Source organism: Ornithorhynchus anatinus, chromosome 2 (assembly GCF_004115215.2).
Source record: "Ornithorhynchus anatinus isolate Pmale09 chromosome 2, mOrnAna1.pri.v4, whole genome shotgun sequence".
Lineage (NCBI taxonomy): Eukaryota > Metazoa > Chordata > Mammalia > Monotremata > Ornithorhynchidae > Ornithorhynchus > Ornithorhynchus anatinus.
Window position 1 is genome coordinate 47,166,002 of NC_041729.1, and position 12,974 is coordinate 47,178,975.

The 12,974-nt window shown below is 40.9% G+C and overlaps 1 protein-coding gene across 3 annotated transcripts in view; it reads right to left on the reverse strand.

Annotated features, from left to right (window-relative positions):
• Nucleotides 1–12,974, reverse strand: part of IQCK (IQ motif containing K) — a 104,264-nt gene that overhangs the window by 82,586 nt on the left and 8,704 nt on the right. For all 3 annotated transcript variants that reach the window (XM_029054238.2, XM_029054223.2, XM_029054231.2), the window contains exons 3-4: nt 11,922–12,060; nt 9,133–9,230 (exon numbers count right to left, since the gene is read on the reverse strand). In XM_029054238.2, coding sequence (XP_028910071.1) covers nt 9,133–9,230; nt 11,922–12,060 — 237 coding nt within the window. The remainder of the gene's footprint in view (nt 1–9,132; nt 9,231–11,921; nt 12,061–12,974) is intronic.

Here is a 12,974-nt window from a genome sequence, read left to right on the forward strand (position 1 = left end):
CTGGTTTGTAACAGAAGCTGTGTACCATTTCAATTGTTTTCCAACCATCTTTTCTTAATTTCTTATTTCCCATTAAAGCAGTGCCGGCAACATCATTTTTTGATACTACAGGAATGGAACCATCATAGATTCCTCAAAACTTATTTTACTAAGTTTTATTCACTGTAGGATATTACAAAGCCACCTACGGGGAGAAAAATAAAATGATCCCGTCATTAACAGCTACTGTATTCACAAATGAGATAAACTAGGTTGTAAGCTCCTTGTGGACAGAAAACGAGTGCGGCTCAGTGGAAAGAGCCCAGGCTTGGGAGTCAGAGGTCATGGGTTCTAATTCCGGCTCCGCCACTTGTCAGCTGGGTGACTTTGGGCAAATCGCTTCACTTCTCTGGGCCTCAGTTACCTCATCTGTAAAATGGGGATGAAGACTGTGAGCCTCACGTGGGACAACCAGATTACCCTATATCTACCCCAGCGCTTAGAACAGTGCTCTGCACATAGTAAGCGCTTAACAAATACCACCATTATTATTATTATTACCTCTGCTGCGTTGTCGTCTCCCAAGCACTGAGTACAGTCCTCTGTATGCGGTAAACCCTCAGTAAATACCATTGACTAGTGAATCGATAGAAGCCAGCTCCCCAGAGTCAAAGCAAAGCTTTATTTAGACCTTAATTAGCTGTCTCTTCAAGCCCAACATACTCTAATGGAGCAATCAACGATATCAAAAGGCCTTAATCCTAGTTACACAATGCCATGATTCCAGAGAACCAGGGCAGCCAATAATGATTCTTCATTGAGAATAATAGGGAAAAAAAATTGTTCTGACTTCTGAGACAGCTGATTCCAACAGGACTTTACTTTTTCTACTATTTTCACAATTCATTCAATGCTTACTCCGAGAATTTAGAACTCTCAGCTTCCTTTTTGTTTTATTATTACCTGATGGCTTGAGTTATTTCTGTCCCAGACACTGGTAGAACTGCAATCTGGCTGTGTGACTGCATTAAATGACAGCATTTATCTGGTTTTTATTGAAAGATTTCCGCTTTTTCATCGATTGAGGCTCTCCATTCTTTTGAAAAATGTTTTCTTTAGAAGTCAATTCTCAGAAGTGCTTTGAATGTTATTGTTGTTTGGTCATAAAAGATGTTTTAGAAAATTCCTGGAAACTCAGGGTAATTTTAGTCTCAGGTACTGAGTTCACTATGCATTTCTAGATTGCTATTTGGATGACAATATAGCTTTTAATCTTTTAATATCTTTTTAGTACCTTTTCACCATTTAGGTAGAGCTTGCAACCCCGTCCCTGTTTTTTTATTTGTTTTTTAAAAATGGCATTTGTTAAGCACTTGCTATGTGCCAGCCACCGTACTAAGCGCTGGGGTAGATACAAGCTAACTCGGTTGGACTCGAGCCAGGTCCCACATAACCCTCACAGTCTTAATCCCCATTTTACAGAGAAGTTAACTGATTTATCCAAGGTCAGACAATTGACGGAGCTGGGATTAGAACCCAGATCCTTCTGACTCCCAGGTCCGTGCCCCATCCACTAGGCCCTGCTGCTTCTCAATAGAACACGCTGCTTTGCTCTCCGCAGCATCAGATATTACTGCAAGTTCTGACAGTTATTACATACTAACACATTTTCCCCTTGACCTACTCTCTCTTGCTAGGTTCTGATAGATGTTAGGGGAATTCCTTAAGCCACTATTGCTGTTGATTGGTAACGAAATATCAAAATCTCAAGTTGAAATTTCTCTTATCCTCATTTTTCCCTCTACTGACCTCACTAGAATCTGGGCCTTGAAGACAAAGAAACCTTCCCTTCCTCCTCTAGACTGTAAATTCCATGTGGGGAGAGATGGTGTTTGCCAACCCCATTGGACTGTATTTTTCCCAAGTGCTTAGTGCAGTGCATGTTCAATAAATACCACTGACTGAGTAGAGCTGTGGTTCATTCATTCAATAGTATTTATTGAACACTTATTATGTGCAGAGCACTGTACTAAGCGCTTGGAATGTACAATTCGGCAATAGATTTCTAATGAAATTTCCACCTTCATAATATTTTTAGACTCAGAATTATTACTATACAGATCCTGGGGTCTTTTAGGCTGTTTTTCTTCTAATTGAAAGCATTCGTTTCACAACTAGACATTACTAAAAACCCATTTATCCGTGAATGGTTTCATAAAGTTTTGCTTTTCGACTCAGACTGGCAAACTGAAAATGCCCCACATAATCCGCATTAAGTGATTTCATTTAGTCTAAAGATAATCGGCAAGATCTGATTTAAGCAAGAATAATTCATTTAAATAGAGGAAAAATCCGCACTGGAAACAGTACATCATCTTAACTCCACAAGTTCAGTTATTCGCTTGGGTTAAAAGCGTACTTATTTGTCATCAGCAAAATCTTCCACTTCAAAAACCCTGCTTTTGTTTAGGAGGGTGGAAGGGTAGGTGGGGAAGGGAGGAGTGTACTTGTTGTGACCTATATTCATTCGCTTACCTTTGGCATGAGTTACATATGCAGCACAGATCAGGATATGCACAGGAAACTTTGGCACAATGTGTATTGTTAGCCTGCAGATGTATCTTAATAAACTGCATGTTCAAATAAATAATTTTCCATTCTTTATCTTTCACACTGCATACTTATGATAAAAAGTTGCTATTACGGGCTAATTTGAGCATAAACATAAAGTCCTTAGAGACCAGCACCTTCATTTAGGATTGTAGTGCACTGTATATTCTCGGATTACAGCTGTTCCTCAACTATTCATACGTAGGCAAGTAGAACAATCCACCCAAGAAACAATTGAGAAAATATATTTAAACCCCACTGGGTTTTTATTCTAATTTATATACATCCTTGCCTGAGGTTTCGAGATTGAGGTGCTTCATAGAAAAATCAAGTGGATACAGTCTATTTTAATATACACATCTGGTTTTTGCTTTTTTTTTTAGACTCTCAGTCTAAATACCCTGTGGGGTATTTGTGTTTTCTGAAATATGAATGTAGTATTTTCGACAAATCAAATAATGTTTTCAATTCATTTTAGGTTAGAGCGTGTATTTGTCTTTGAAAGTACAGTGATATACCAAGAGAAAATACTCACCCACAAACCATTACTGGTGTGGACATTACACAAGTCTTATAAAGCATTATGGACAAAGGTCCTAACTTGATCTATTGAAAGATGGTTTTAATGATTGAAGAAAGGCACCTTGAAGTGAAATTTTACTTCAAAAATGCTAATCTTAGTTATTATAAGGTGCCAATTCAAAGCAAACATTTTACAAAGTTATTCAAGAATTCTTTAAACTAAAAACACGGGCACCATAATTAGCAAATGACTGAAAAATAATCAGAGGCAGATGACAGACTATGGAAAAAAAAAAGAGTTCCACTAATTTATTCAAGTAATCTCCATTGGGTCAAATTTAGCCCTATAGGAAGATTTATAATCTCTAATGTATATAATGTGTCAACACAAATTTATCTGCCAATCCTACTTCTAGCATGATGGTAATAAGACACTGATAACAGAAGCATATGGCATTTCCTTGGGACTTGAGGAAATTAACTCTCCTTTGTGAGAACAGATATAGGGAAATATGGTTAAAATTATCTTTAAAATATCTAATTATCAATTATATTTATGGATTTCTGAAAGTAGGAAATTCTGTAGGGATTTGGGAGATTACCCTGCAACAATCAAATTGATTCACCTGTTTTCAAAATCCTTTATCAGAACCATTTCTATGGAAATTTGAGTTTAATAGATGAATAATCCATCAAAAGAAGCTAAACTCAAGAAGCGTGATACCAACAGTTATGGATGGTAACAATTAATTTTATCAAATCCCATACTCCCTACACTTTCTTTTTGACCAAAATTAATTTGTTCAACTAGAAAAATAACACCAAATATAGGATTGCCTGGAGAAGCAGTGCAGTCTAGCGGAAAGAGCACCGGTCTTGGATTCAGAAGACCAGGGTTCTAATCGCGGCTTCACTGCTTTGGGGCCTTGGGCAAGTCACTCGACCCCTCTGTGCTTCAGTTTCCTCAGCTGTAAAGAGGGATTCACTACCTGTTCTCCCTCTCCTTTCGACGGGCAGCCCCCTGTGGGACAGGGATTGTATCCGACCTAATTGATCTGTATTTAAACCCAGTGCTTAGAATGGTGTTTGACACATAGGAAACACAGACTATAAAAAAAAAATGATTCATCTGCCAGGGTATTTAAGAATATGCTGATCTAGTGGCTGAGGCACTGCTCTGGCAATTAGGACACCTGGGTTCTCGTTCCAGTTCTGTGGTCTTTCAACCGTCGGGCACCTCTGCCCACGTAATTGCTCACTGAACTCCACACCCCAACTGGCACATGACTGGCAAGGGTGAGCGGTGCCGTGTAAGTAGATAAGCACCACTGCAGCATATGCAAGTTCTCTTTGCATTCGTTTGGCTGAGGTCTCAGGTGAAAAGCTCATCTTTCATCCCTGATGGGCAAACTCCATCATCGGTTTGCCCGTACTAGAAAAAACAGTAGGCGAGTAAAAGGGAAGATAACCAAGACAAGAAGCTGTCAAAGCCTTGGCTTTCACGAACGAGCTCTTACTAGGACGGCGGGAATCCACATTTTCGGTTCGGTTGCGAGCAGCCTTTGAAACAAGAGAATAGCTGTACCAGCCATTCCAAAAAGACTCTGAGAATCAACGCGCAACCAGAGCTGTAGGAAAACATTTCAAAAATAAACACATGGAACTCATTCTTATTTAGGACCTAGAATACATGGAGAGGAAGCTATTGGAGGGGAAAAGTGTTATACAGCACAGATGGAATTTGGAAAGGTCAAATAAATGATAAACTAAAGTGTGAGAGCTATTATGCAGCAATTCGGAATAGTTTCCTAATTAAGCTTAAGTCTGACATATGAAAGTTCCCAAATTAGCTCTTTTCATATTTTGGTGTAAACATATTTTGTATTTATATAACACCCATTTCCCAAGAGACTCAGACTACTATAAATATGGTGCATAATTGCATTTTAAGTGGGTGGATGTGAAAATGAACATACGGAGCACATACAGGAAAGTCTTGCGAGACTTTCCCATGTTGAGGATGAAACCCCGTGAAGCTTAAAGACCCAGCCAGACTGAGAAAACACAGCCTTTACCTCGTCTTCTGAAAACACCCTGACCAAAGCCAAGTCCAAGAAGAATGGTAAATCACGTGCAAAAATCAACCAGCAAAGAGGAGGTACCTACTGCTTCCATTTAAACTGGACTTTCCTCATAATATGGAACCGTGAGGTGGGCAGCATCACAGGATTTCAACAGGGCTATGAGTGGGGCCTAGTGGAGAGAGCATCGGTCTGGAAGTCAGAAGGACCGGGGTTCTAATCTCCGTTCCTCTACTTGGCTGCTTTGTGACCTTGGGCGAGTCACAATGTCTCTGAGCCTCAGTTACCCCATGTGTAAAATGGGGATTAAGACTAAGAGCCCTCTGTGGGACAGGGACTGTGACCAACCTGATTAGTTTGTATCTACCCCAGCGTTGAGTCCAGTGCCTGGCATTAAGTAAGCACTTAACACATACCATAAAATAAATGAAGAAGAGAGTGCTAACTATAGAAACTATGATGATATCTCATTGCTTTTCATTGCCTACAGAGCCAGGGACTGGTGACTGAAGAACACGGTCAACCATAGACTGTTGGAGTCGCCATGTAGTTTTAGAGCAAACTGAAGCATACTAGACAGGATTTCTGCCCACGAGATGCAGGAGAAGGGCTAACATGAACACTGAATTTGCCCTTGTCACCTTCGGTCAGACTGGGTTATCTGTTACGAAGCTACTTTACACAGGGTAAAGCCGACCTTTCCCCCAACATCATCAGAATGAACTAGGGCTGTGAAGTTCAGTTACTTGTGTTCAAAGCACTGTGTTGCCATTATGCCTGGGGATGTTCATTCAATCATTCAATTGCATTTATTGAGCACTTACTGCGTGCAGAGCACTGCACTAAGCACTGGGAAGAGTACAATAGCACAATAAACTACACATTCCCTGCCCACTATGAGTTTATTGTCTAGAGGACAAGGGTCCCAGAAGGTTCCAGAAAAATATCCTCCAATAATATATAATTATAATTACGGTACTTGTTAAGCATTTATTATGTTGTTATGATACAAGTTAATCAAGTCCCACAAGGGCCTCACACGCTTAATCCCCATTTTACACACGAGGTAAATGAGGTCCAGAGGAATGAAGTGAACCTGGGTCCTTCGGACTCCCAGGCCTGTGCTCTATCCACTAAGCCATGCTGCTTTTAATTCATTCAATAGTATTTATTGAGCGCTTTTAATCTGTTCCAGGTCTCAGGAGCCTCCAGGAGATCTAAGATGGACTGGGAAGGGCTCCCAGTTCAAGAAGCCTGGGGGTCGGGTAGTTCTGGGGCGACTCGGGCTCTGAGCCTTGACTTTATTGGGTCTCTCGGACCATTCCCTGGAAACTACTCATGTGCTTGGTAGACCACTGAGCCACCAGAGCTCTGAAGGAAGCTATGCTCCCCTGGCCCAAATCCCTTGGGGTGCCAGTTACCCAAAGCAGGTTCTCAAAGCTTGCCCTGAATCCCAGTAACCTAGGATAACTGGGGCCCGTTGACTCACAGAGCTGTCAAAGGGGGCATAGGGTTTACTGGTTCTCAAGAGTACCCCAGGTTGTCAAGCCCTGGGCAGAAGTCGGCGTTCATCTGAAAAGTTCTATCTCCAGTGATAGTTTTATGACAAACAGCTGAACCTAGAAACCACAACTCTGTTAGGCGGAGGAAGGAAATCCAGCAGATGTGAAACAAAAGCAATTTTTAAAACTCCTGAAGCTTTCACACAGGCGATGAAATGAATGAAAGCTTCAGATCACGAGGGAAGCAAAAAATACAAAATGGAGCAAGGTTACCTCCAGGTTCACTGTCAATCAATCACATTTACTGAGTGCTTACTTTGTGCAGAGCATTGTACTAAGCACTTGGGGGAGCGCAGTGCAACAGACACATTCCCTGCCCACAACGAGTTTACAATCTAGAGGGAGTTTACGGTCACTACTCAGAATAGACGTGTGCTGCTTCTTAATTATGTACCATTTATTCAAATTGCAGATAGGTTTAGGTGTATTTGCGAATCTTTCCTGTGTTTCAATCTATGGCATTTGATGAGCAGAGGACTGGATTAAGTGCTTGGGGAAGTACCACAGAGTTGGTAGAGATGATCCTTAGAGTCTAAACGGGGAGAAAGACATGAAAAGAAATTTCAAACAAGGGAAATGGTAGTGTATGAGAATATGTACATAAGTGCTGTAGGTACGGTGAATATCAAGTGCTTAAGGGGTTCAGAGGCAAGTGCATCGGTGATGTAAAAGGGAGGGAGAATAGGGGAAATGAGGGTTTAGTCAGGGAAGGCCTCCTGGAGAAGATAGGATTTTAGGAAAGCCGGAAGGAGGTGTGAGTGGCGTTCCGTCAGATATGAAGGGGGAGAGCGTTCCCGGCCAGAGGGAGGACATGGGCAAGAGACAGATGGTGAGATAGACAAAATCAAGGTACAGTGAGTAGGTGGGCAGGAGAGGAGTGAAGCATGCATTTTTAAAGGATTTAAAATTCATCCCTAGGATTTCATTCCGGCAGTATTTGAACTTTTATTAATTACCCAGTTTTCACGAGCAGTCCTGAAGATTCATGACCAACTGGAGTGTATCAGAAATGAAACTTGTGTTCTCCACACAGAATCAATCGTATTATTGAGAACTTACTATGCACAGAGCACTTAATAAGCGCTTGGGAGTGTACAAGAGAGTTGGTAGACACATTCCCTAACCGCAATGAGCTCAGAACTGTTTCATGAATCTCTACATCCGTACAAATATAATAAATTCACAGAAATGTTCTTGAATAGATTATTATTGACTAGAGTGAAACGGTTCACTCACCTCTGGTTGCAAATTTATTTACAAAAAAATATTTGATATGCCATTCGCAACCTACAGTCTTACGCCCCTTTCTGATATGGGCAGGTTCGAAAATACAGCAGATGAAACAATTTACTTATGAAGGAAAAGAAACCTGATGGCGGTTGGAAAGTATGCCCCTCGGCAGTAAAGCTTTCACTGTCTTCAGAATGAATTCCCTTTTACAATATCAGCACAATACTATTTCTGTGACCGCTAGTTTTAGGGGATGAGGCAGAGATGAAATATACCTAAATGAAGAGATGATCATTTCAGTGATGACTCTACGCTGAGCTTTGCTGGGGCTAGATAGTTTAAATGTACATCATATCTCAGTTTCTCAGACTTCTCACGGAGCTTCCAGCTCCCCATTTCAAAAAACGATTTTACCTTTCTCCATTTCGAGCTCTCTATTCAGCAACAATTTGTTTTCAGAATAATGTGAGGCTGAATACAACGAGGAAAAATAAAGACAAAGAAGGGAGCAGGGAGCTAAACAAACCACTGAAAAATTACATTTACCAAGGGAGAGTCTCTAAGTCTTTATACTTCAGGAGAATTAAGGCGAGGAGCTTATTTCAGGAACCTTCCAAGCCCAGAGAACAGATCACCCTTCAGGGGGTGGGGAAGGGCAGGGTATTCCAATCACAGGCTAGAGGTTAGTGAGGGGTCGAATTTGAAAATCGACACCAAAATTTATAATTTTTTTGCCGGCTTCTTATATTTATAATCTTCTTTCTTAAATTGAGTGCCCTCTGGTGTTGATTAAAAACAACCCACCACCATTCACTCTCCCTGTTCCATTTAATGACACTAGATACAACTGAAGGTTTTAAAGGGATTCTGTGGAAAATGCAGAGATCTGGGGTCACTGATAGCAAACTCCTGTAGCGTGCACAAGCTATTCTTTGTTATTGCATTAAAGATACTCCGCACATGACTAGCTTGGCTGAAATGACACATAAGATGGCATTTTTTTCCACTTGGGTCATGTTGAAAACGAAGAGCTGATGACATTCAGACAATGACTCATAAGGCAACAAGAGTCCAGGAAAGCACTTTGGAGAATTTTAAAAAAACAAGTGAATGATAAAATAAAATAATAATAATAAAAAAGAACTGACCTCAAAACATTTTTCCTTCTTCGCTTGATGGAGCAGTTCGACCAATCCAGGTAAAAGGACTGGAAATATGTACGTTTCTAAATAGTCTTTAGGAGAACCTAGGAAAAAAAATTATTTTCCTCATTTAAAAAAAGGCGAAGGTTAATTTGCAGAAGGTTTTTTTTTTTCCCATTTTAGGTACGATGTAATATTTGACACCGGTCTAATAATAATAATAACATTTCTGCAATGTATTTTAGGACAGACTGGAGAGTTTCCATATTTTAGACAATATGACAGACAGTTTTGATGAGGAAACCAACTTGCTTAAAAAACCCCAGGTTTCTTCAAAAGGTACCACTAAGACTTTAATTATAAAAAAAGCTAAATCGTAGCAGTGCATATACTGCACAGTGGCACGGGCCCGAGAGTCAGAGGACCGGGGTTCTAATCCCGGCTCCACCTCATGTCTGCTGTATGATTTGAGTCACCAACTTCTCTGTGCCTCAGTTACCTCATCTGTGAAATGGTGACTATGACTGTAAGCCCCAAGTGGGAGATGGACTGTGTCCAACCTGATTAGCCTGTATCTACTCCAGGGCTTAGTACAAGCTTAGTGGAAAGAATCTGGGCTTGGGAGTCAGAGGTCGTGGGTTCTAATCCCAGCTCGGCCATTTATCAGCTGTGTGACTCTGGGCAAGTCACTTCACTTCTCTGTGCCTCAGTGACCTCATCTGTCAAACGGGGATTGAGACTGTGAGGCCCACGTGGGACAACCTGATTACCTTGCATCTACCCCAGCGCTTAGAACAACGTTAAGCACTTATTATGTGCCAAGCAAATACCATTATTATTAAGTAAGCACTTAAATGCCATTAAAAAAAGAGAGGAGAGAGACCAGGAGAAAGAATTAGAGGCAAAAGAGAAAATTAAGACTAAAGAAGAGCTTTATTTATTTCCATGAGCTCAGGAAGTTTAATTTAGACTGGTAGAAAGAGGAAGAATTCAAATGGTAGTCACAGATGGGAAAAAAGGGTGGGCCTAGGACCAAAGCAGCATGGCTCAGTGGAAAGAGCCTGGGTTTGGGAGTCAGAGGTCATGGGTTCGAATCCCAGCTTGTCAGCTGTGTGTCTGTGGGCAAGTCACTTTAACTTCTCTGTGCCTCAGTTACCTCATCTGTAAAATGGGGATTAACTGTGAGCCTCACATGGGACAACCTGATGACCCTGTATCTACCCCAGCACTTAGAACAGTGCTCTGCCCATAGTAAGTACTTAACAAATACCAACATTATTATTATTCTGACTCCTTTATATTGGTTACTGGATATTTGTTCTCATCTGAATTTCTTGAGATTAGAGAAATGACACAATCATGCCATTTACAGTTTATTTACATGCCAGCTCCCCCCAAAAGTTACGCTGAGCCTGAGTATGAGTGTTAGGCTGAGTGTTATCCCCTGTTCACCTGCTTTGCTTGGACAGACCTCGGAATTTCAGCTTGGCTGGGCTTTCCTGCCGTTGTCATATACCATACTCCCATAACTGCCCCACTTCTTTACAACAAAAAAAGAGGGGAGTGGCTATTCCAGGGGCAATTCAGTCTAGTAATAAAGGAAGCGGGAGAAAAAAAGGAGAAGAAAAAAGGGGGGAAGGTTGGGAGAAGAGAAGGGCAAGAGGGCACTTGAGATTGCCATCTCTCTCTAAAAGGTAAACTCATTATGGACAGGGAAGGTGTCTGCTATGTCTGTTGTATTGTTCTCTCCAAAGCGCTTAATACAGTGCTCTGTATGTAGTGAGAGCTCAGTAAATAGGACTGATTTGACTGATTGGTTACTTCTACTGTACTCTCCCAAAGGCTTCATACAATAGGCTCTCAATTACAATAAACCCCTCCCTCCCCTCTTATCCTATATCCTTGTCCTTGTCTCCACAAACCTCCATCTGTAGAGTTCTGACCCTACTCCTCTTCCTACCCCCACACCCGCTGCTATCGCTGGTAATAAAAATAACCCTTTATTTCCTCCTCAAAAAATCAGGGGTGAGGAGGGGATTATGCAGGGGAAGTGATTATGTGAGGGAGTATGGTAGAGAGAGGAATCCAAGACAATGTCTTTGCACAAGTCAAGCGAAGACAGATAGGCTTGCATGAAAAACAGCATTGGGGATATGTCTACGTAAGCCAAAAATGGGCTTTTTGTGGGGAAAAAAAAAAGATTTTTCTCTTCAGTGGTCCTCTAGGCTGTAAGCTCACTGTGAGCAGGGAACGTTTCTACCAACTCTGCTATACTGTACTCTCCCAAATCAATAAATACCGTGGAATCATGAAGCAATTCATTTTATCTGTCTCGGTGTCTTAAGTTCTTCTGAAAGATCATTTAAAAGGAAAGTATATTCATTATTCAAACGGTTTCAAAACAGTATAGTTAGACCCAGTTTAGAAAGGTTGAACATTTATGTCTGTCTTCCCCTCTAGACAGTAAGCCTGTTGTGGGCAGGGAATGTGTGTACTAATTCTGCTGAATTGTACTCTCCCAAGCGCTTAGTACAGTGCTCTGCCCTCAATAAATACCACCAGTGATGTCGATGACGATGGTAATTCTCAAGTGGTTTGTTACTGTAGTGTAGTTGTCACACTGGTTTGAAAAGAACCTTTTATTTGTTAATTGTGTGGGTGAATGGTCTGTTATATAGACATAGGCTTTGGTCACTTTGTTTTAAAAGAGGGCAATGTGGAGAGAATGGATTTCTACTTTTAGAATATATCACAAACAAGGGAAAAAAAAAAATTGGTCCCAGTTCCTTACTTACAAGTTTTGGGGTCAATTACTTCTGGAACTTCCGGAAGTGGTGGCGGAGGTACATTTTGGATCGCAGAATAGTCTAGGGAAACTGGATAAAAGTGCTGCAGATTAAAATGGCTCAAAATTGTTGACTCCAATGGTATGGCCTTTAAAAAAAAAATTGGTATTTGTAAATATTATAAACAATTTAACTTTACCATATAATCATTTCGCATTGATTTTTTAGGTATTAAAGATTTGTTTTTGATAAAGAGAAGAATCTATTTCTCAATTTAGAGCAAAAACACTACACTTTTTAGACCCTCACTGAATTTTCATCCATTTCCTGAAAATATCAGTGGTTCTTTATCACTAAATATACACCACCAGCATTTTCATAATCTGCTGAGTCTTGGAAGATCAAACAGGATATTTAAAAACATATTCCTTCATTGCTAGACTTCATTTTCTACACTATAAGCTTGTTGTGGGCAGGGAACGTTACCAATTCTAGAGTACTGTCCTCTCCCCAAGAGCTTAGTACAGTGCTCTGCACACAGTAAAGCGCTTGATAAATACCTTTAATCGATATATTATTTTGGGAAATCTAACGAATGCTACTCTCAGACACGAACAGGACGAGCCACTGGCAGAAACGTGAACACGCAACTTGCATCAGTTGTGATAAATGCTTGACAGAGATGGCGTGACTTAGAATTGGCCAGACGGAGCCCTCCCTCTCCCTCTGCCCCTCCTCCCCTCCCCACAGCCCTTGTGTTTATTTGTATATATTATCTATTACTCTATTCATTTTATTAATGATGTGTAGATATCTATGATTCTATTTATCTTGCTGGTATTGATGCCTGACTACTTGTTGTGTTTCATCTGTCTCGCCCCTTCTAGACCGTGAGCCCGTTGTTGGGCAGGGATGGTCTCTCTGTGTGGCCAAATCGTACCTTCCACACGCTTAGTACAGCACTCAGTAAATACGACTGAATGAATGATTTGGGGCCCGTAACCTTGCGTTGCCCATTCGGGATAGATACTTTGCCCTATCCATTTAGCCTATTTTTCCATC